At 39.4% G+C, this 23,992-nt stretch overlaps 2 protein-coding genes across 4 annotated transcripts; one reads left to right on the top strand and one right to left on the bottom strand.

Moving 5' to 3' along the window:
• Positions 1 to 1,788: 1,788 nt before the first annotated feature.
• On the top strand, positions 1,789 to 11,982 carry agpat2 (1-acylglycerol-3-phosphate O-acyltransferase 2 (lysophosphatidic acid acyltransferase, beta)). 2 transcript variants are annotated; one of them, XM_086053475.1, is made up of 6 exons: positions 1,792 to 2,255; positions 5,381 to 5,514; positions 6,677 to 6,852; positions 6,994 to 7,089; positions 8,663 to 8,735; positions 8,817 to 11,982. In XM_086053475.1, exons 1-6 carry the CDS (start codon positions 2,065 to 2,067, stop codon positions 8,969 to 8,971), a joined length of 825 nt encoding a protein of 274 aa, XP_085909601.1. In that variant the 5' UTR covers positions 1,792 to 2,064; the 3' UTR covers positions 8,972 to 11,982. The 2 variants fall into 2 exon arrangements, with proteins under 2 accessions (XP_085909600.1, XP_085909601.1); XM_086053474.1 differs by having other exon boundaries at positions 1,789 to 2,255; positions 8,663 to 11,982.
• Positions 11,983 to 12,059: 77 nt separating this feature from the next.
• egfl7 (EGF-like-domain, multiple 7) lies at positions 12,060 to 23,311 on the bottom strand. 2 transcript variants are annotated; one of them, XM_086053476.1, is made up of 8 exons: positions 21,584 to 23,311; positions 18,887 to 19,099; positions 17,948 to 18,091; positions 15,680 to 15,792; positions 15,288 to 15,446; positions 13,845 to 14,002; positions 13,614 to 13,770; positions 12,060 to 13,116 (listed from the first exon to the last, which is right to left on the bottom strand). In XM_086053476.1, exons 2-8 carry the CDS (start codon positions 18,967 to 18,969, stop codon positions 13,097 to 13,099), a joined length of 834 nt encoding a protein of 277 aa, XP_085909602.1. In that variant the 5' UTR covers positions 18,970 to 19,099; positions 21,584 to 23,311; the 3' UTR covers positions 12,060 to 13,096. The 2 variants fall into 2 exon arrangements, with proteins under 2 accessions (XP_085909602.1, XP_085909603.1); XM_086053477.1 differs by having other exon boundaries at positions 13,845 to 13,924.
• Positions 23,312 to 23,992: the final 681 nt, after the last annotated feature.

Genomic DNA, 23,992 nt, shown 5'->3' with positions numbered 1-23,992 from the left:
TTTTTTTCAAGAATATGTTCTATGCAAGCCCACTAGTTGAAACAAGGCATTCTGATAAATACCGTGTTTGTGGAATAAGACTTAATCCACCCGTTTTTAGCCATCTCTGGGGGCGGAGCTGAGCCGTGATTGGTCGTTACCTGAGCCCTGAGCAGTTGTTATGTTATTTTCAGTCGACAGAAGTGACAAAATGGCTGCCCCCTAAGATGGCTAAAAGTGGGTGCATTTTGCTGCTTAACTTGTATTTCACAAATGCAATATTAATCAGAATGCCGTGTTTCAACTAGTGGACCTGCTGGGAACATATTCTTGATTTCCCCTTGAAATTTTGGAATTTGAACATGATTGGTGAATTCTTAACAGGGTGTGCACACTTGTACAACTATGTGATCAGAGTTGAAAATATTTATATTTTTAACTTTTTCAATTGAGTTGTATATGATATTGGCCACATTAATGGTGTGTATTTTTTATGTTGTTTTTTAATCACAAAAGCCTTGCATTTAAACAGGGGTGTGTAGACTGTTTTATATTCACTGTACATTAATTTTGTTGGGGAATAAACAGCTTTTTTTTATTTTATCATAAGTGTGTTGGAAACATAACTGTCTTTGGTGTTTACTAAAACATGTACATTATGTTTGTTTGCGAGTAGTTTCTGATTTTAATTTAAAAAAAAAAAAGATAATAATAATAAAGGTAAGAATAAAAAAAATACAGCAATTTGGTTGGTGCTCACAGTTATTCATGGATCAGGATCTGTTCAGGACGAAGGATGCAACGATCACTCTAATCTCCCAAATCGTGTCAAGTGGAGTCGAAAAACTCCAAACAGACGTACTCAGATTATATAGCCAAGGATTGGATTAGCACGGCTAATCCCATTATGTACATGCTAGTCTTATTTCTGGGGATCGAGTGAAGTGATTCTACATTGGCCAATTAAAGCAAACTAACCATTTGTCATGTGTCATCTTCCACACCGCTTATCCTGTACAGGGTTGCGGGGAGGTGCTCGAGCTTATCCCAGCTGACTATGGGCGAAAGGCGGACTACACCCTCACTCTGAACTGGTCGCCAGCCAGTTGCAGGGCACACACACAGAGACACAGTCACTGAGCTAGGTTAAACAATACAGCTGGAACCGATCCAACTCAGGCGAGTGTGCCGCCACACCATGAGTGACAACTAGCCATTTATTTATTTTAATTTTAATTTATGGATTTTATTTCTGATGTGTATTTGTTGATGTTTATGTTGTTCTGATCTAATATTTTAGTATTTTATGTGTAGTATTTGAAATTATTTTCTATTTTCTGTCTGTGTTGTCAAATTACTCAAACAAAAAAATCCTAATGTTTCAATTTGATTTCTGAAATGATGGGATTTTTCATAAAAGTTTTCGTGTTTTCAATTATTATTTTGCATTATACTGTCATATTGCATTGTTGCTGTAATATATTTTTAATGCATACTGCTAATTTACATTTTTTTCTAATATGTGTGTATATTTTCATCTTTCTTTCCATTTTTGTATTTTGTGCAAATATTTTAATATTGGTTTATTTTTGGGGGGCGGGGGGGCGGTGGGTTGGCCGAATGTACTGTGCCATTTCTGCTCCATATCCGAATCTGAATTTTTATTTGATTGTTCAGTCATAGCAAGACAGTTATAAACTGACATCATTTCAACCAATAAGTGAATAAATTTTGGTTTGGAGCCAATATTTTTATAACACGCTTTGTGCTAATTTCATTAGCATCCAAAGCTAACGGTGCAGATGACGTCACATACAGTGGTCCAGCAGTAACAGTCCCGGAAATTGAGGTGGGGGGGAAACAGCGGATGACGACTATCGTGTGCCGGACTCCACCTCGCAACAGATGAATATCGATACATGGTCGTCACAAAAATCGAGAGAAAGAGAAAGTACCAACTACCGTGTTATGTTTGACCGGGTCGCGGCGCCTCTCCTTCGCCGAGCAACGTGAGCGGAGCCCCAGCCAGCCAGCCAGACCGAGCGAGCGAGCGAGCGAGCCACCCCGCTTCTCTCATCCCCCGCTATGGCTGTTCTCCTGTGGATGGCCCCGCTGGTGGTGCCGCTCGTGGTGCTGCTGCTGCTGTGGAGCAGCGGTCACAAATTGGTGTTTTATTTCAAAGAGTGCTTCTACGTGGCCTGGATGATGGTGCTGGCGCTGTTGGCGATGCCGCTGTGTGTGCTCAAAAGCGGCGGCAGGGACGTCGAGAACATGAGGTGAGTTTTGACTTGTGCTCGTTTTGACAGCTCTATCGGCTCCACGTTAGCTCGCTAGGCTACCAGGCTAGCTGTGATCACACGACTGAAACGTAGCCTCTTCATAAAATGTCAACAAACTGCTTCGCTCCCACGTTCGTTCGAATTCTTTTTAAAGCTAACATTATCTGCTGTCATAATGCTACCCGCTAACAACAACAACAACAACAACAACGTAAAATTCTGGAATATTCTCGTGAGTATGCGAGGGAAACAATGCTACAGTCACAAAACAGGAAACTGTCTTCATTACAGTTTTAGGTGGCTATAATCTTAAAAATACTAAAAATAATAATTATATATATATATATATATATATATATATATATATATATATATTTATATATATAATTATATATATATATATATATATATATATATATATATATATATATATATATATATATATATATATATATAAAATCAATTAATCGATTTTCCAGTATTAAGCTCTATAACGTGCATGTGAGGTACCGGTATCATTTTTCTCTGCATGGGTTCTTCATTTTTACATTCTAACTGAAGTATTTTGTGTTTGTGTAACTTTAAAAGGTATGTCCTGACCTGGTGAGTGACATGGTTGTCACTGAATGAGAGTGTCAAGTTGGCTGGCTGTTTGCTGTATTATTGTTTATTGTTTAACGTTGACCACTCGCTGGAGCAAGTTAACAATGACTTAAGCACGGCATTCTGATTAATATTGTGTTTGTGAAATATGAATTAAGCAGTACAAATCGTTACATGAGCCCTAAGTACCTGTAATGTGATTTACAATGGACATAATTTGCAAATTGGCCGCCCCCTGAGATGACTAAAAACGAGTAGATTAACTCTTATTCCACAAACCCAATATTTTATCAGAATGCCTTGTTTCAACTAGTGGGTTTGCATCGAACATATTCTTGAAAAAAATATGTTTAGGGTGACCTCCTCTTTAACTCATATTCCAATATTAATCAGAATGCAGTGTTTAAATTAGTTTAAATTAGAAGGCGCATTTCCTGTAAAGAAAATGTTTGGTCTTGACTTCTGCTTTAAGATTTATTTTCGAATGTCCCTTTTTATGTTTCTATTTGTGTATTTTTTTAAGCCTATTGCCAGTACTTTGAGAATATTGGGCTGGCTGTCGTGTGTGACAATGACTTGTCGATATTATTTACTTCAGGAAAAAATCTATGTGACTCACCTAGACAGAACACAGCAGGCCAAATGACACCTGTCATATTTTTAGCGCAGGGATTGGTGGCTGGGAGTGTTGATTGCCTCCAGGAACCAGATGGTCCAACTGATTAGAGGTAGCTAGCGCATCTGAGTTGGTCAACTGAGCACACAGTGAAGATGTTTCATTCATTCGCAACTATTCTACACCCAAAAGCCACATGTCACGGGATTAAGACGTTTGATTGTGTTTGGCAATTATAACGTAATTTTGCGAATATAATTATCTGACTTTGTGGTTGATACTCCGAAGTCCTGTATGTGAATAATACTGTTTTACTCACTGATCTTTCCCCTGTTTAAATTCTTGAGACTAATAATAAACTGAGACGTTTTAGGGTGAAGAGCCAACATAATCTCTGATATTGTGTTGTCGAGAGTGTCACAAAGCTCCCTTTTAGGACCTTTATTGTTTACTGACATCCCTTCTTGTTTGCCATTAATTAGTTGTCCCAATCGAATCTGATGCCTAGGTTATTTGTCTTATTTTTTAGTAGGCTTGTTGATACGAAAACCAACCTTAACAGTCAAAACAATTTTGCTTTGTTTTGGAAGCTACACAGGGATGTTTACTTTGTCAGTTTAAATTTCCAAGCAACAGCCTAGAACATGAGCACTACTAACAGCTCAGTCCCTTGTTGTTATGGCTAGTCATAAAAAATAAAATAAAAAACGCAACAAGAGCGAGCGATTGCATGACTGCCGGCTTTTAAACTCAGCTGACTTATCACCGCCATGATGAGAGATAACTCAAAGACTTATGACATCTTGGGCAAAGGTTACATGTTAAGTTGAGTAGTGCTACAGTCAAATAAATAGCGAAAGTAGCAACTTGGTTTCACTGTGCTGTGCGTCACGTGCTGGCCAACGGACATTAGTCATGTGTTCAGAATTCTCTCATTAGTGGATTATAAAGCAAGAATATGACCCACTGTTTTAAAGGAACCAGAAATGAATACATTGATTGCAACACAATTGGTATGACATAATACAGGGATTTCCCAATATTCACACACACACAAAAAATCTTTTCATGTGGATATTTAAAAGCCCCACTTTTTAGCCCCCCTTTTAGCCACTTGTGTCAAATGAGGCCAGCGGAAAAAAACTCCATTCACATTTAAAGAAAACATTACCTTAACACTTTGGCGATTTTTTAACGGGTCAGTTTGACCCGCACATGAAAGGAGGGTTAAGATAACCTGACATATGTTGATGAGATTAGCAAAGAGTGTTTCACAACCAGTTTCACTTAACTTCTCAGAAAATTATTTGTTGACTATATATCTACGGTACATCTATGACGGAAGCATAAACTGACAGGCAGACCAATTAAAAAGACCAGATCATTATTCCAGTTTGCGCTTCCAATTTTGTATGGTGGGTTGTGGTCCGATTTTTCATGTAAAATATGTGCATTGGCTCAATAATTTGCTGGGAAACACTGTATTGGAGAATCATTTAATGATAATGTCAAAAAAATAATTTCCGTACAATGTATAATGGCCTTTTTTGAATATCTTAGTCTAATGTTTTACATCACAAATACCTGGCATTTGAACAGGGGTGTGTAGACTTTTTATATCCACTATATGTGCAGGTGTTGATCTCTAAGAGTGTTAAGCCAATACCAACAGACAAGGTCAGCATTTGAATCGGGAATTTGCTCGTGGTTGGGGTCCAAACGAGGACACGCTGAAAAAGTGACGTGATTCAGCAACACGGCACGAGGATTTAGGCGCCGAACGAGAAGTGACTCTGCTCTTTTCTCCAAAACGGAAGGTTGTGGAAGGTGGCGATGCCGTTTGTTATCATTCGTTTGTGGCCCAACTTTTTTTCTTTTTTTTTTCCCCCCCACCCCTCATCAGGATCGTCCGCGCCCTGGTTCGGCACGTCAAGTATTTCCTGGGCCTGCGGTTCGAAGTCAGCGGCTGGGAGCACCTGCAGACCCCGGGCCCCTACGTCATCATCTCCAACCACCAGAGCTCCCTCGATGTTTTGGGTGGGTAGTGGCTCTAATTGCTGCTCGTGTTACTCGCAGTTGAACCCACTCCGTGGTAGTCGGCCGCATGAGCATTTACATTATCAACAGCCCTGTCATATAAATGTAAAATGTAAAAAAGTGGGACGACTGTCAATTACTTTAAAAGCGTGTTTTGATTTGTCGCTCTGATCAATACACTCATCGTTCGGAAAGCGTGCTGCTGTCATCTAGTCGGATTCTGACTGCCTAAATAGGAACACCTCCTTGAGTGCTATATTGTACGATTGGTGGTGCCGAAGTGTTATTTTCCATGCTTGGGCTTGTGCACTTTTTATCTTCTCATATTCTCCCGTCCAGACTTATAACACATCCACCGCGCAAAAACTGGGAATGAGAGCGTAAGCACCAGCGGCGCGATTCATTGAATGCTGAGGCTGGCTGTCAATCCTGGAGCGTGGCATTTTCCTCAGCCTTGTGAATGTCATTGTCATGAAATATGAAAATATGTAAATACCCGACATAGCGGCTGTGTCGTGAAATATCACAGCCAAAATATATCTGACTCACAGCACCTTTTTCATCAGCTTAATAAAATAGTTTTTGTTCAGTCTCTCTGTATACATTTGATAGATTTATGGGAGTCACGCCCAACATGTGGTGACGTAACTGATAGCAAACTTAATAAGTGTGATCTAATGCTGGATTTACAGCCACTTGAGAGGAAAGTCGACAAGTGAAGTCACAGAAAGCCATATTTGACTGGAAATGAACGCACTGGAGTAGGGCCCGACCCATTAATCGTACGATATTAGGTCTTTTACAATCGGACGATTTTGGCAGATTTATCTCTCCGTTGTAAGGTCAAACAAATACAATAGAACAAAGTATTGTAAAATAGTCAAACATTCATATCTTTTATTGTTGTAAGCATTAAGGGACCAAAAGAGAAATTACTTTAATCATTATATTGTTTTCAAATTAATCGACCAATGAATCGTTTATCGGAATTTTATTCAGCCAAATATCGGAATCAGCCTAATATAAATTCATATTGTTAGGGCCCTACACCGAGGTCCACTCTAGTGACTGTTGTGCATGTTTGCCATCAAGGCTCAACCGGATCAAAGAAATCAGCTTTTGTCAACTTGTGGTGGAGTGATGTGCTCACTCCCTTCCGCAGGTCTGATGGAGATCCTGCCAGACCGCTGCACCATGATCGCCAAGAAGGAGCTGATCTACGCCGGCACGGTGGGCATCCTCTGCTGGCTGGGCGGCATCATCTTCATCAACCGCAAGAAAACCAGCGATGCCAAGACCGTCATGGCGGCCGCCGCCAAAACCATGTTGGACGAACAGGTAACACCGTCCTGTTTATGGAAAGCACGGCTGGCTGGGAGATGGGGCCTTCGAATAAAATTAGATTTTAAGTCTGAGTCCCCCCCAAAGAATTTTTTAATGTATTCATTCTACCTATTTTAATACTTTGACTTTCCATAGATCCGTCTGTGGGTGTTTCCAGAGGGAACGCGGAACCAGAGAGGAGACCTGTTGCCCTTCAAAAAAGGCGCATTCCACTTGGCCGTGCAAGCGCAAGTCAGTACCTTTTTAAAAATGTCACATTTGACGTCTCTTTGGTCAGCACTCTAGGCCGCATGCCAAGTGCAGTGACAGGCAGAACAATGAAATGCTTTTTCCACTAGATGGCAGTAGACACATATTTAACCTATATCCCTTTTTTATTTGATTTTTTTTTTACATTCTTCTTTGTTGATGGGCCAAGTCACTGAAGTTGAAATTTTATATGTATATATATGTATGTATGTATACATTTGTGTGTATACATATGTGTGTGTATATATATATATATATATATATATATATATATTTTTTTTTTATATATATATATATATATATATATATGTGTATATATGTATATATATGTATGTATGTATGTATGTATACATTTGTGTGTATACATGTGTATATATATGTATATGTGTATATATATGTATATGTATATATATATATATATACATATATATTTATTTTTTTATTCTGGAGAAGATGCCGTCACTCCGCCACGGGGTAACTGACAGCTGCGTGCGTTAATGAGCTGCATCCCCGAGAGGTCACCAGTGGGAGAGTTCTCGCAGAGCGTCTGTTCAGAGTGCACGCTCCCGGCCAGGACAGGTGGAAATAATTTCATTAAATCGGGTCACATAACATACAAAAAAAAAATGTACTCACCTACTTAGTTCTTTATTTAAATGTTCTTGTTCGTCCTACACGCGTAAGCGTAAATTCGCTTAGGTTGGTGTGCAAACTGCCTTCAAACAAACAAAGATGCTGGCTAAATTGAGGTCTCGTGAGGAGGAGGCTCACGCCGTGGTCATGCACTGGTTCTATCAGTTCATGTTTGCTTGTGCGGCGTCTTGATTTTCTCCTTCCATTAGTGGCCGGCCAGCCAAATCGAGTGAAGCGGGACAGCCCCCAGGAGATGTTTGGTGTGTCACTGAGGGAAGACTGAAATAGGATGAGATGTAAATGTAGACTCGGGTAGCAGGGTGGACTAGTGGATAGCACGTCTGCCTCACTGTTTTTAGATTTGGGATTGGAAGAATCTAAATTGTCCATAGGTGTTAATGTGAGTATAAATGGATGTTTGTACATTAAAAAAAAAACAACAACAACAACCTTAAATAGGAAGATTAGAAAATTTAGCAGAGGGATTTCTGGCAAGTAGTGACTGTGCTAAAAAGGACAGCAATCTTCCCAGTATTCCTTGCAGAGGTGGGCATCGCCTAACCGCCACCGCGTTCCTGATTACTTGTATTCATAGGCTATTGAGTGGAGAGCACACGCATGGGCGCTACACTTGGCTCTGTCAGCTGCCCTTTTGAGGGGGCCAGAATGGACAAAGTTAAGAAAGGTGATTTCTGGAAAGCACTTGCTGTGTCCTCCATGAAACAGCAATCTCCTCAGTATTCTTTGCTTGATGGAGCTATGGCATGGGCAGCCGGTACAGCCCTCCGTGAGGGAGCTGCACTTGGCAGAATTTAGCAGGGAAAGTTCTAGCAAGTACAGGCTGTGTCCTACATGTGACAACAATCTCCCTGGTATCCCTCGTATGTCTTTCTGTATAATTTGACTTCCTGTCTGTCTGCAGGTGCCCATCATACCGGTGGTATTCTCTTCTTACAGTAACTTCTACCTACGGAAAGAGAAGCAGTTCAAATCAGGTAAGCACTACTGGCGTCGTCTTTTTTTTTTTTTTCACACAGGTACTGAGTATGTGTACTTTTTTCCCCCCTATGGCGCAGGGACCATCCGGTTAAAGATCCTCCCGAAGATCGAGACCAAGGGCATGACGTCCGACGACGTGGGGTCCCTCACCGACAAATCTTTCGACGTGATGCGCTCGGCCTTCCTGGACATCTCTGGCTTGTCGTGTGGCAACGGGCCCGTCAGGCACTGAGCAGCCATTTTGTCAACCTCAGCCTCCCCTCCACGTCCAACGCCACTTATCTCCCATGAATCTCGGGCCAAGCGGCCCGTCCCGGTCCCAAGATCGGTCCGCACAGTCCTGACCCTCGCGGTGTCTGCGAGCGGAGTGACGGACGGCGAGCCCAGCTGTACGGATGTGCGTTGTTTTTCGTGCATGCCCTTGAGCGTTCTTCGCTTTGGATGCAGTTTTCCTTTTTTTTCTTTTTTTTATAAATACTCTCATGTTGCCTTTTTGTTTTGGTTGTTTTGGGACGTGATGGAGGTCCACTCCCCACTGAGTTCATCTGTTGTGCCAGAATGCAGAGATAAAAACATGAAAACCTAATCAGTGGCGGTTAGGCGATGCCCATCTCTGGTCAAAACATTTGCTTATCAGCCTGTCGACTATTAAGGATCTGATCTGATGGGAAGACAATAAAAATAACCAACAACACTGCAATTGTTGCTGTGATCTCGCCATTAGTAGCCTAATACTACAAGAATAGAGTTATGTGGGAAAGAAAAAGGGCGTAATGTGATAATATATAAGGCAAACTAAAGGAATGACTCTCTAGACGATTACTATTTGGTCCGGACGGACAAAATGGCGGATAGACAGACGGCCAAAGAGTACCACAGCTGTAGGCGGAAGGCGATAAGCGGACCGCAAAAAGTAAAATGCCCAGCTCTGAATTGAAGCCTCTCATTAACTGTTATATCCATATATATGGATAATAAAACGTTACCAAAAGAAAGCAAGTAGTTTTTAAGTGAATGAGGAAAAACACAAGTAGGGGAATTAGTAAATAGTGAACCGCGAAAAAAAAAAAAAAAATATATATATATATATATATATATATATATATATATATATATATATAATTTTTTTTTTTCACTACTGCATTTTTTTTTCAGGGAAAACGTTCTGGATTGTATTTTCTTTCCCACGAAAATTGTCAGTTATTTTCCTGACGTTTTACCGCTTTGCAACAATTCGTAAAACACGTAAATTGCCTCAGTCTGCTTTTCCCGTTCATGACACACTGTAGAAAAGCGGCACACACACACACACACTCAAAACATTTGTTTCTTTTGATTGGCATCATAAATTCGACGTAACATCTTAGCTTTTGATTGGCATCATAAATTCGACGTAACATCTTAGCTTAGTGACCTAACCCCGTAGCGTTGCTATATCGAACTTTTCAACTAATTTCGACTTTAAGTCATATTTTGCGAATGTATCCCTCTCGTCAATCGGGATAAGTGTGCGAACTACTAACTGTATCTTAATTTTTTTTGTTTGTTTTTGTGTGCGTGTTATTTAAGTGGGCTGACGTCATTGCGCGCCGCTTTAGCTTCCGAGCTAGCACGCGTCTATTGATTCAATGTTCAATATATAGCTGGTTTGACGAGTGACGCTCGCCTGTGTTCGCTTTATTCACGTCTGCTTTACACACACACGCACATACACACATGCCGTTGTTTGTGTTGCATTGGAAGGTCGTAGGAATATTAAGTACGTATTAATCCAATTGTTTGGCTTTTTCCCTTCACCGTTTAATATGCGAATTTATTCTCAGAGATTTTATTCTGTCCCGTTGTTCTTGTCGTCACAGTGTATTACGCCCGCTGCGTTGACTTTTTTCTTCGCCAAAAAAAACTATTTATTGCTTTAAGATTGATTTTTTTTGTTTTGAAAAGGTTGGACTTTATTCAGAAAAGTATTTTACTACTATTCTCATAACATTACGCCTTTTGTGTTGACTTTAAAAAAATGACTTCATGAGATTAAATGTATATACAGTGGGTCTGGAAAGTATTCAGACCCCTTGAAATTGTTCACTTTGTGTCATTGCAGCCATTTGCCAAAATCCGAAATTCTTTTGTAACTTTTGCCAGATCGTTGCCTTGTCAGAATTCTGTCTCTGATCTCCTTGGGCAGTTCCTTTGAATGATGTTCATGATTCTTATTTGCTCTGACATGCCCTGTGAGGTGACAGGTCTTATATAGACAGGTGTGTGCCTTTCCTAATAAAGTCCAATCGGTTTAACTAAACACAGCTGGACTCCAATAAAGGAGCAGAACCATCACAAGGAGGATTAGAAAAAATGGAAAGCACATGAGTTAAATATGAAGGTCACTGCAAAGGGTCTGAATACTTATGACCATTATTTCAGTTTTTCTTTTTTAATAGATATGCAAACATTTTTACATTTCAGTTTTTCCCCTGTTAAGATGTGGTGGCGAGTGTACATTGAGAAATAAAATGAACTTTTTAGATTTTGGCAATGTTAGCTGCAATACCACAAAGTGAAAAGTTTCAAGGGGTTTGAATACTTTCCGTACCCACCGTACTTTGTAAGATTACGAGAGGATCTAAAATCTTTTATTTCAAAAAGTAACTTCGTAAAAAATAGAAAGTGCAACACTCTTGGTTTCAATATATTATCAATTAGTTTTGTCAGTTATTTGCATTTTGAATGTCAAATCGAACCAAAAAAAAAAATGCTCTGAACGCAGTATTTTTTAATCCATTTTATATTTTGTTAGTAATTGTGTGCAAAGTGCAAACTGTCCGGGATGTTCACCTCGCCTCCTTTTGACCATCCAACCATCTGATCGGTCGAGCAGTCAGGTTTATATGGGTAATCACATTTATGCTAATTAAAGTGCGAATTAATGGCTGAAAGATTACACACATCCTCCCCCAGGCATGTAAGGGAAAATTAAGATAAAAATTTTCAAAAATTATTTTTTTCCAGTTATTTATTCCTTTCTTACTTTCACCAAAGCTATTAAAGAAGAGATATAAGTATTACCCTGCAGTATGTGTGCGCGTATGATCACTAAGCCAACCGCCCCCCCCCCCCCACAGTATTATGGCTAAGATTGACGATGTCATGTTTTGTCATGTTCGACTGACTTACTAAAAAGTGGGATGAATATGAATGCCTTGCAAGTTGCAACACATTTCAATAAATTTATTTCCTTTTATTTGATTTTATTTACTATTATTTGTGGCTTGACAGGAAGGAGGTTTGTCCACGGTTCACTTCGTCATTGAGCACACATCACATTTTCATTCACATTATTTTATTACAAAACGTTACAAAAACAAATGTGCTCTGACAAATAACAGGTTGTACTTTTAAATAAAATGAGTGGGAAAAAAAAATATAACAAAGGTACAGACGTCCTCATGTGAAGACACAGCTGCTCTTGACTATTTGGGTTCATGTTATTTGAAACATCAAGGTTGTTTGTTAGTTGTTTGAAGCATAAGACAGCAGCTATTGTGTAAATTTACTGACAGACACTAGTTATTTCACACATCAAACACACCATTTACTAGTTTTTTGTAAACACTCAAAGGCACAATGAAACATTTGTTACTCTGGATGTTGCAGTTCATGTTTGAAGAATGGTAGGTAAACCTTAAGCATCAAGGTTACCATGTCACATTGATGTAACAAGACACACTGTTGTTGACATCCAAGATATGTACAGTACAAAGGCTGTGAAACAAAACTGGTTTGAGCTCTTGAAACATTAAGAAAAAATTCAGTTTAGGACATCAACTACATGTTTGAACTTGAAAGTCAAAAACAGTGCATCAAAGGAACGATGCTGTAATTCGAAGGATGTGAGTTTTATGAAACAGACTTATTGGAACCATCATAGAAACTTTAAAATACGTTACAGTTGATTAACATCTGACCTTTTGTTTGAAACATCAGATATGTTCGGAGAAATCATGTGGTTTTCCAAATTACTGTTAGACACATCAGAGAGACAATATTACAATTGTTTCAAACATTAAAAAAAACGTGGTTAGTTTTTGAAGCAAAGGCTTAATGTTTGGTAAAAAAAAAAAAACTGTCAAAGACAAGGTACATTCTTTTTTTTCAATTCTTAGAAAAATCAAAAACGAAGTTACTGTTAGAAAAATCAAAGACCAAGTTACTGTTGTTTGGTGCATCAAAGTCACAATGTTAGTTATTTGAAGACTGGAAACATCCCTAGTTGATTTTTGCGACGATTGTGCTCGACGACTTGATGAGTACGATCTCGATGGTATGCGTATTGGCCATGTTGTTTTATTTTTGGTCCTCGCTAGTTTTCCTGGCAGGAACCTAGAGTGGAGAAAAAAAAAATATATTTTTACAAGGTAATCCTTAGGTGCTCCGTCACTGAGCTCAAGAGCGTTCCAAATACAAAAGTATTTGCCTCGTTTCAGCCTAGCATAGCCTTGCCTATCGTGGTTTAGCAAAAATGTAGGTCCACAAATATTACTTTAAACGAGAGTTTCCCAAAGGGATTTGCTTAAAACGTTCCTCTAGGTTAGTCCTCTAGGTGTTGATTCTTTTTTCTTCTTTCTTTTTTAGGTGTTTTAGCATGTGTGAGCTAACACATTTAATTATGAGCTTAGCCTTTGCTTTAATTGCACCTCCTTTTTTCCCCAGCCTAGGCTAGCATATTTTATCTTTTTGAAACATCTCACTGGATTTTTGTTTTTTTTGTGTAGTTTTTCCTTTTCTTCTCGAACATCTACATGTACAAGCCAAAGTGTTTAATTATTCTCTTTGCCGTCCAAATGTTCCTGGATTTCCTGCGGATTTGTTTCACTTACAAGTTCCCAGGCGCTCCTCGAGGAATCCAATCTGCTCACTTAGGGAGTCAATGCGGTCCAGCTGGCGGAAGGAGTGCGACAGCAGGGTGGCGCTGTTTTCCGACACGCCCTCCTCTGGGTAAACGCTGCTGTACGGCGCCAGCGCCACCTGCAGCTTCTGCAGGGAATTACATTACAATTAGATTAAAATAACAATTACACTGAAAGAGAAAAATCCATCAGTGTACATACTTTCTCCAAAAGCTCCACTCTGCTCCTCAAGTTCTGCATTTCCTCTGTCACGTTTTCGGGAATGATGCCTGACGTTTCGCCTGCAGTGTCAGTGGGGAAGCGCAACGTTAGCGGGTGGTGATGGGGTGGTATCTGTAGAGCTCCCACAGTCGGAGGAGCTGCGGAGGAGGCCGAGGGAATGTAGAGCAGATACATCTTAAATCAGGTGTGTCCCGAATGTTTAGACTCAAGGCTTGGCTTTGCCTATCTTAGCATAGCTAAAAAAAAAAAAAATAATAAAATTGAATTTCCCAGGAATGGGACACAAAATAGATTGGTGGCAGGTGGCATCTGTAAAGCCGCCCCAGACGAAGGAGTTGCAGGGAGGCTGATGGAATGTAAAACGGGGGGGGTGTTGAAAGTGGGTTAGGATATGGGAACGGCAGGAAAGTGGAGGTGACTAAAAATAGACCTAATTTCTCCCAGATGTGCTCCGTTAGCGGGAACGCCGTGAACTCAGACGTGACGGAGTTGGAACCAGGACCAACTGAAACCAAAAGCACAGGTGTCGGCCAAGCGGGCCAACAAAAAACTCCTCAAACAGCGGAATGTTGTTCCCTGTCGACCTTGCATTTTTTTTTACATTTTCACAGCCGCACATGGAAGTCTCCTCCACAAATGTTTTCAGATCAAGTCACTGCTGCAACCTACAATCTTACCATAGTCTAGCGCAAACATTTTTGTTTTATTTAAATCCCATACCTCTAAAAGTAGTTTCCCAACCATTTTCAATTCTCACCTAGCTTAGGTTAGTTTAGCACAAAATATGTTTTCCCTACCAAACATCATTAAAACGTTTCCCAAATGAATTTCAATCAAGATCAATTTTTTTGTGTGTCAAAAATGCAACAAAATATGCTGCTGCTACCTAGCCTAGCTTAGCTTAACATCACTTAGCACAAAAAAAAATCATCTCAATCATCTCCCATCATCTCTTAATGTATTCCAAACTTTACTTAACACAAGGCACTTCTGTAACCTAGCAGCCTATAGTAGCATAGTTTATTTTAACACAAAAACAACTGCATTTTCATTAATTTATTTATTTTTTTGCACTTTCCGAAAAAAGACATAATGGTTGCACCATTCAAAACAAAGCATTCTGGACTATTCCAGAAAGTGGGAACATTTTGTCGTAAGGCTGAAAAATGTTTATTGACATTAAAAAAAAAAAAATCTAAGGGGGAGTAGTATGTGGAAAACATATAATTCATGCTTGTGACAGAGCTGAAGGGGGCGCCAGTCGCAGTGCATTATTACTCACGGTACGAGTTGAGAGCGGCATAGCGCGTACCAAAAGTAATAATGAACCGCGAGCTGGCTATGATCTCGTCTTCGTCTTCTTTGTCTTCACAAAAATACACATTGTGGGCACATATTAGTGTGTGTGTTTCCTTCGCCCACCTGATGGTGGCGCTGGAGTTGAGGCGGGCGCTCCAAGTCTACGGCAGGCGCGAGCATCCCCCGCCAGGACGAAACCGTCTGGGCACGAGCATCGGAAAGTACCGACTGTGTTGACGCACACATGAGAGCACGGATGCTGCTCCATGCATTCATCCACATCTGGAATAGAAAAAATGTTTCATGAGTAGTAGAACAACTTTGTCTTACTAGTAAATAAGTTTCCACTACTCATGCTACAATTTTGCATACTAGTACAACCTTAAAACTGGATATCAAGGATAAGAACTGGGTTCCCTTTTTGACCACTAATAGAATAGCTTGTAGCATTTCACCCTCACCCAGGCAATTAGCATATTGCCTAGCATGGCTAGAAATGCATCCTACATGTTTACCTTGGTTGCAGTTGAGCGAGTGAAAGCGTCTCCATCCCGGACAACATTCGGGGTAGAAGTTCGACAAAGACGCTACTCTGCTCACCTGCCGGTACGCCACCATGTACATCGTTCTGTGGGGATAAAAATGCAAAAAATTTACCACTCCTTAATAATCCAGCACCATCAAGTCAGAGCCACTTTCACTTAGCAACATGAAACTTAATAGCAATAACTATCATGAGTAGACCCACAGAAAAATCTCAAGAAGCCACGACCCCAAACATACAGTCAGTCGTCCATTTTGGTTCGAAGGAGCCAATTTACATCCATTTTAGGCCATTTGCTAACATTAACATGTTCTACAGATTTTGTACGAATTGAAATTAATAATAGACACATAGACGACTATATTGTCAAACATTTTGGTTTCAGTTTTTGCGTGTCTTTGAAGCATCATGGCAAAGTTTGTGTGACCCGCAGAGCTTGGCATCGCCTAACCGCCACCGAGTTCACGTCTTCATATTCAAACGACCCACGTGGTCCCAGTCGGTCCGAGTAAGCCAAAACGCATCGAGAACGGACTTAACCTGTACCACGTCACACGCAGGTGCCGCACTCCTGACACGCGGCCGAGTAAGGAAAAAATAAAAAATAAAACAAGTGTTGTGTACCTTGCCTTACCAGTTGACGTCCATTTTAGGCCATTTTCCAGTCGATAAACCTGTCCTAGAGATTTTGTCCGATGGCTACCAAATCGGCTACCAAAAAAGGTCAGTATCATTGTCACTTAGGAAAATGATGTTTAGTACGCACGGCTGTCATGAGAAGAGACACAAAAAGTCTCGAGAAGCCATGCCCCATAGCACAGGTTAAGTCGTCCACTTTGATTCAAAACGGCCATTTTACAGTAATTTTAGGCCATTTCTGAGCGTCATTAATGGACAAACTCATCCTGGAGATATTTTTTTCTGATGGCTACTAAATTTCAATTGTGTAAACTAGGCCGATGGATGAGACATTATGAAGAATTGAAATTTTTTTTAATTTCGTGCGGGCAGATTTCCTCTGTTTACTCGCCAGTTTGTCGCCCCTTTCATGTATCTGGCTGTTCCATCTTGTTTATAGCATGATGACTTGGAGGATGTGTATTAATTTGTGTAAACACACTATCAGCCTACCGCAGACATCAGAAAAGTTTCACTGTGGAGGAAGAATATATAACAAAGGGGAAGACGAAGACATCCAGCTGCCTTCCATCCGCCCTTTAACTTGGATGACTGGGAATGCGCACAGCCTCCGTGAACACAAAAGTGAGCGCTTTCATTCGACCAGGGTGGTGTAGCGAGAGTTTTAAAAATGGGGCCGGCCGTGGTGGGAACGAGTGAGCCAGGAGGAGGACGACCAAAATAAACAAGCAGAACGGTCTCAGTGGGCGCACATTTCCCGTAGTTACACAAAATACTTGATAAGTACACTACATTCCACTTTGACCCACTTATGTTCATGTGTGTGTGTGTGTGCGCGCGCGTGTGTGTGCGTTCATGCATCCCATCGCGTAAACATCTGACAGTGTGCATTTTTTAACCTTACTCAGTGTCTATTGATGTTTATAAACATCATATGATTTTAAAAATAGATATTTTTATAACATTTAATTTTTATGTTTTCTGAAATATATTAAAAAGTTGTGTCTAATGAATGAAACATTTTCGAATTTCTATTTGCATTTTTTTTTTTTTAATATATTATTTTTGCAAATTACTATTTTTCATTATATTTTTAAAAGTAATTTGTTTATTTTCTGAATAATATTTTTTAAATCATAACTTTTCAAGCTAACTAGTTTAATGTCGTTTTCACCTTTCTGTATGATATTTCACAAAGGTACATGTAATTACGCTTATTATTTAAATTCTCATCTCATCTCATTAAATTTGAAAGCCTGATCTATATTTTTTCTGATATAACATTTACAAAAATTATATTTAAAGACACTTATTTATTACATGTTTTAAACATTGATTTGTATTTTCTGTGCATTTTTTTAAAGGGACATTCAATTAGAGTAGTACAATTCTTTTTCTAAATAACATTTTTTAAGAGTAATTCATGTGTTTTCTGTTGCAACATTTACATTTTTATATCGGATGACTGTTATCTATGGGCATTTTAAACCTTAATTTGTGTGTAATATAGCACTAAAGTATTACTTTTCCCAAATTAAAAGTGAAAAGATGAAATTATGTATTTTCTGTGGCAATGTTTGTGAAGATTTGGTAGACTTACTTGTAGGTGCTGCAGAGGCGGTGGCCCTGACACACCGTCATGTAGGGCTTGTGCAGCGGCAGGATGTACGACTCGGTTGACGTGACGACGTGATGATGCCGACGGTGCTGGTGGTGCTGGTCCCGGCCGCCACACACCCTCCTCCTAGCGAGAGAGAAAATGTTATTTTTATTAGTTTCTTTATTTTTATTTGTCCGGAATTATCAATGGTTTCATTTATTTGTACTGTAGTGTTCGTAGTATTATTATAGTATTGACTTTAAGGGGTGTGGCATAGTGAGTGACATCAGGAGCTGCAGCCTGGTTTGTGTGAGGGTCTGTGAGTGAGCGGTGGTCTACAACAGCTTCGTCTAAAGGTCTACTAAGTTCCTTTTTTGGGTTCTTTGTCACATAAGCTGTCTTTACTGTTAATGCAACAGAACAGAGCCTCATTACGCTGTTGTTGTAATACAAAGCTCAAGTGCAAGGGTGAGGCAGCCATTTTGCATTAACGTAACAGCAAAACAGATTTTCTGAGGTATGTATGAATTTGTGAACGTGTTGAAACTTTAGCATGTCTTCACCCTTATTACGATTGGATAAAAGCATGGGAATAATAGTTTTAATGAGTAGTTAGGATCATTTAGTACTTGTATCCGCAACACTAGAGGATAATTGTGCAATTTACACGGTTTCTATGAAGCTTATTATGCCTTTAATTGTTTAGCATTATCCACTTTTTTGTCTTTAGCGTTATGCAAGAAGTGTATTTTATTTCAGTGGGCCACCACCATTTGCTTTGTAGATTGGTTTTAGTACACATACTTAAAACCAAGGCAGCCTTTTTAAAAAACTCATTCAAAAGTGTCATTATACCGTTATTGAGCAAATTACAAGAAAATGACTCACAAACATGTTTGTTTTGTTAAAAGCCATAAAAACAAAATGGCTTTGATTTACCCGTGGTGGTAGTGAGCGTAGGACAAGGGCGTGGGTACTGCGTGGAGGACGAGGAGGGTGGCGAGGAACGTCGTTTGGATCATTTTCCTTTCCCACGACGTTCCCCCTCTCGCTCTCTTTTTTTCTCACGCTCTTCCGAGCTGTGCCAGGAGCGAAGAAGAGGACGCGACGACCAGGGCGGGTCGGAATGCGCTCCACCGACCGGGGGACCACCTGAGAGGCAGAAACAGACAGAGGAGCATTCGTTTTATTATTACGTCATAGAAAACTTTTTACACCAAGTACAACCTCCGCCAAAAAAGACTTGGCTCTCCATTTCCCGCCATAATGACCAAAATTCAAATACAGTAGAATAGCAGTCCTGGGTGTTCATAAAAAAACAACAAGGTTTTATTTTTAAAATTGTGTATTTAACATCAGCACTGCGCACTGCACTTGAATATAGTCAAATCCATTTTTAAATGTACAAAGCAATGATTTGATTAAAAATGTATTGCATGTAAAGCAAAAAAAAATAAAAATTTAAAAATGATGCCTCATGCTAGTATTGTACACAAAAGTTAAGTACAACTGAATTTACTTAGGCAGTGATTCTATCGCATACCACTAGATGGAGTCCACGTACTACAAGTAAATTTACATTTAATAACTCATCTGGTGCATTTAAGCATCTTGTGCATTAAATCTATGAATATTAAATTATTCATTCTTTTTTTCTAAAGGTTGATTTGTGAATTTTTTGTGGTAAACTTGTAAAACATTACTTTTACTTACAATTATTTTATGATCCTTTTTTTAATGTAACTGTGCATTTTCTGGATAAGACATTTAAATTATACATCAAATTATGATTTCACATATTTTACTTTCTGATTATTTTCAACAGCAATGTATGATTTTTTTGTACATTTCACAAAGTTATGTAATATTTTGTTTTCTTAAGGGTCATTTGTGAATTTTGTGCCGTACATTTTTTTTAAACTTTAATGACTATTACTTTTTATTATTCCTTAAAAAAATGTGTGTATTTTTTGTTTTTGACCTTAACATATAAATGTGGTGGGTTAAAAGCAAAAATATCAACATTTGCTTCATAATTTTTAACCTTTTAGTTCAGTTTGTTTATATTCAACAAATAAGTAAAAGTGCTGTCAAACGTGCCCATTTTCATCACACTTCTCTACTTGTACAGAAATTGCTTATTTAACAATTCACATTCATATGTTTTGTTTCAGGGATCCTTGATTCACGGTTGCACAATTATGTTATTATGTCGTATGTTCCGATTTACGTACACATTGTGAAGCCCCTGCAGACACCTGTCATGACCGCACGTGTCCACACGAGCTCGCCGTTTCCCCAGCTCCCTCCCGACAACGGCGACTTCCTGCACTCACGGCGCGCGCGCTCACGTTCAACTGTCGCGTGCACGTAAGAAGCGACCAAGCCAGCACGTACTACACGCACACACACAGACGACGAAAACGGGAAGAAGCGCGTACTGAACAGTCACCTTTGCTGTGGGAAAAATCCCCAAAAGTGGAAGAAGGGGGGAAGGCGGGGAGGGGGGAAGTCCAACAAACTCGGTTCCGGTTAATAGTCCAATTCAAATCCACTCGTTATCCCAATTGTAGTAATCCGATTAATAGTCATAATAAATCCAGTGATTGGGTGAGTGTGTGTGTGTGTGGCTGGTCAGTTCAGACTGTCACACACACGATGCGCATGGGGGGTGATGGGAGCACCTCCCCCCCACTTATGACCCCCCCTCCCGTCACCCCCACCGAAGGACCCCCAGCTAGTAAGTGACGTCATCTCGTCTACACTCTTTTTTTGTCTCTCGTTGATGAGGAATGATGAAACTACAAAAATAATAATCACATTTTATGGTAGTTATATATTTTTAAAAGAGTATTTTTTTGTACTTGTACTGCTGTGGTTAGATTGAGAAATAGTTGCTTTGAAAAAGAAATGTTAAGATGATTTGTGTTGTTGGTTTTTAATTTATTTTATACATATTATATATATATATATATATATATATATATATATATATATATATATGTATATATATATATATATATATATATATATATATATATATATATATATATATATATATACATATATATATATATATACACACACACAAATGATTTTCTAAAGAGTAATTTACGTGTTTGAAAAAATATATATTTTTTGTACATTTTCAAATGAGTAAATTGTATATTTTCTGTTTATTAGTGTTTTGAATTTCAATTTGAAAAGAGTTGTTCCTGTATTAGTTCTATTTAAGCAACAGAAAATACACAATTTATCTTTTGGAGCGGGGAGACAATATTAAATGAAAATGTCCTTTTTAATATAATATTTATATATTTTAATTACATACACAAATTATTGTTTGAATTAAAAAGTAAAAATCTTAAAAGGTGGTTTGCATTCTTATGGATAATATTCCAACATTTAAAATGAAATACACTTTTCTTGAAAAAGCTAACACAAGAAATAATAAGATTAAATGACTTGTGACAATATCTATATGTAGTTTGATATATATATATATGTAATTTAAATTAAGTAAAATCACCAAATCTACTCAAGTTACTTTTTGGCCTCGACGACCACCAACACTACTACAAGTTGTAGCTAAACTTTGAAACAGAATGTTTTCAAAATACATCTATTATTGTTTACCTGTGCATGTGCAGGCCAGTAAGTGCGTGGGTGGAGGCCCTTCTGGTCCCCCTTGAGCTACGGCCCTGCGGCCCAGCAGCTGCCTCCTCCATCGTGGAGCCGTCCATGTGTTCTGTGGCACTGGTCTCGCTGGTCCCGGTGGTCCCGGTAGCGTTGGCGGTCCTCCTCTGTGCTCCAAAATGATCTCTGGGCGTTTTTCCTCTTGGTTTTATGCCACACTTCCTGTTGCAACTAAGGCAGGAACTGAATGGACAATCCCCAAAGCGGACTTCCTGTCACTGTTGGGCCCTGATAAAAAAAAAAATTAAAAAAAGGGAAAAGAAAGAAAAGTCCGAATGGTGCACAAACACGCTCCATCCTGAGACTAAAAGTGATTTGGAAGCACTTTTTGGGGTCTATTTCTCTTATTGGTTTGATGACACGATCCCATAATGCGGTTTTAATGAGCAGGGCCGTACAAACACGGGTTTTACCTTATACTTGGACCACCCAATTTAGACGGGAATCCCCATAGGAAATCATGGAAACAGAATGAATCATATCATACCATCATATGAGCCACTCACAATGAGAAACTCAATTTTGTAATTTTTCAGGAGAGAGATTTCATGTTTTATGGCTTCAATAAAATCGGCGGATACAGTGGACCCGTGCGGTGAAAATAGTGAAAATACGCACACACACACAGTGCATTGATTGCGATCAATTAATTACAGTCACAGTTAAAGCGTGTACAAAACAATGGTCAGTGTCACACTCTGAAGTGGACAGTGATTGGCTGTCATTGTGTTTGGCATAACCTGATGGGCTCCTATTGTAGCTGGGAGGGCAAGTTCAGGAGCAGAGAGAAGACGTGAAAATGGAGGAGCATGTGAGAGTTGTTGGTCCGATGAGTGGTAAATTTACAAAACGCCCTGGCGGCACTATTGATAAATGCAGAGTGATATGTCTTCTTTGTAAGAAGGACTTTGCTTACCAAAGAATCGGTTCAAGCCCACCACATAAATGCAAAGTAACAAGCCGCGACTAAAGCCACAGCTAATGTTAGCAACGAAGGGCGCTAATGAAGCGAGCCATTGCAAAGCTCTTCGCTAAACTAAACTCGAGAACAGCCCGCATATGAGCAGGTCTGCGACCGACAGGCTGACGAATGTTCTCGCCAAGTGAATAGCGATGAACTGCAGGTCGATCAACATAGTTGAAGACAAGGAATTCATGGGTGTTTTTCAAACAGCGTCCAATGAGCCATCACACAAACCACTGTGGAGGACTGCAGTGACGGCTAAAATCATCAAGATGTATGAAGAAAAGCAAACTTGACGTTTTGGTGGGGGATTCAGACAAATGCATTCCTATAACCGCGGATCACTGGACCCCAACACGCAAGCACGATTATTTGGGGGTGACTGGACACTTTATTGATGGTGAGTGGAACTTCAGCTCATTTTGCACTGATCGTCGTGAAAACAAATACCAGGAATTTGGCTGATAAATGCGCCAAACACTTCCTCAAGGTGGCAAATGACTGGTGATTGAAAAAAAGATATACATCATGAATACAGATACATGCATACAGACAATGGGGGGCTTTTTGTGGGTGAGATTAAAAAAAATTGATTAATTAGATCAATTAATTACAGATCATAATTAATCTCTCAAAATGTTTTAATCTATTGACAGCACTAATCACTAATATATATATATATATATATATATATATATATATATATATATATATATATATATATATATATATATATATATATATATATATATATTATATATACATATATAAACTACCCTGGACCCAAAACCTTTGAGAAGGCTGGATGTACTAGGTACCATTTTGACTACACCGAGTAGGATGCAAAATCAGTGCAGGGAATGCGGCAGCTTTCGTTCTTTGAAATCCAAAGGCCCATCAGCAGAGGGGGCGGGCTTAGCATCAGCGCCGCTTCCTCCTCTACAGGAAACAGGAAACGGCTGCGCTGCGAGATGGCCACGCCGGCTCCCAGCGAACAATACCAATCTCACTCGGGCAGGAAGCGGATCTGCGTCACACAGATTTGGCTAAAGGGCGAGCGACGCTGACCTCGGAGCGGGACGGGCGGCTGCCTGGCAAATCAATGTGCCTCTCAAACATTTCTACTTGAGAGTGCAGACATCAGCGCGGTGACATTTGGTCCAGTCACGAAAGAAATTTTGTGGAAAAGAAGTACAATTTTGGGGCTCCAAAGTGAACAAATTGATACAAAATGACACAGAAAGAAATGCTTGCCAGAAATTCCTGTAGTGAGGTCTCAACATTTTGCCATCAGTGAGGGTTTAAAGTCTGGGGTATATAAACAGCATAGCTTTTCTTCAGTAGTAGAAGGAGTTGGAAAAAAATCAACAGATGTTTGTCACATT

The sequence above is a fragment of the Filicampus tigris genome, chromosome 15 (genome assembly GCF_054856515.1).
Source record: "Filicampus tigris isolate MCC_2025a chromosome 15, RoL_Ftig_1.0, whole genome shotgun sequence".
In the NCBI taxonomy this organism is placed as follows: Eukaryota; Metazoa; Chordata; class Actinopteri; order Syngnathiformes; family Syngnathidae; genus Filicampus; species Filicampus tigris.
This window is presented reverse-complemented; position numbering and strand designations above follow the sequence as displayed.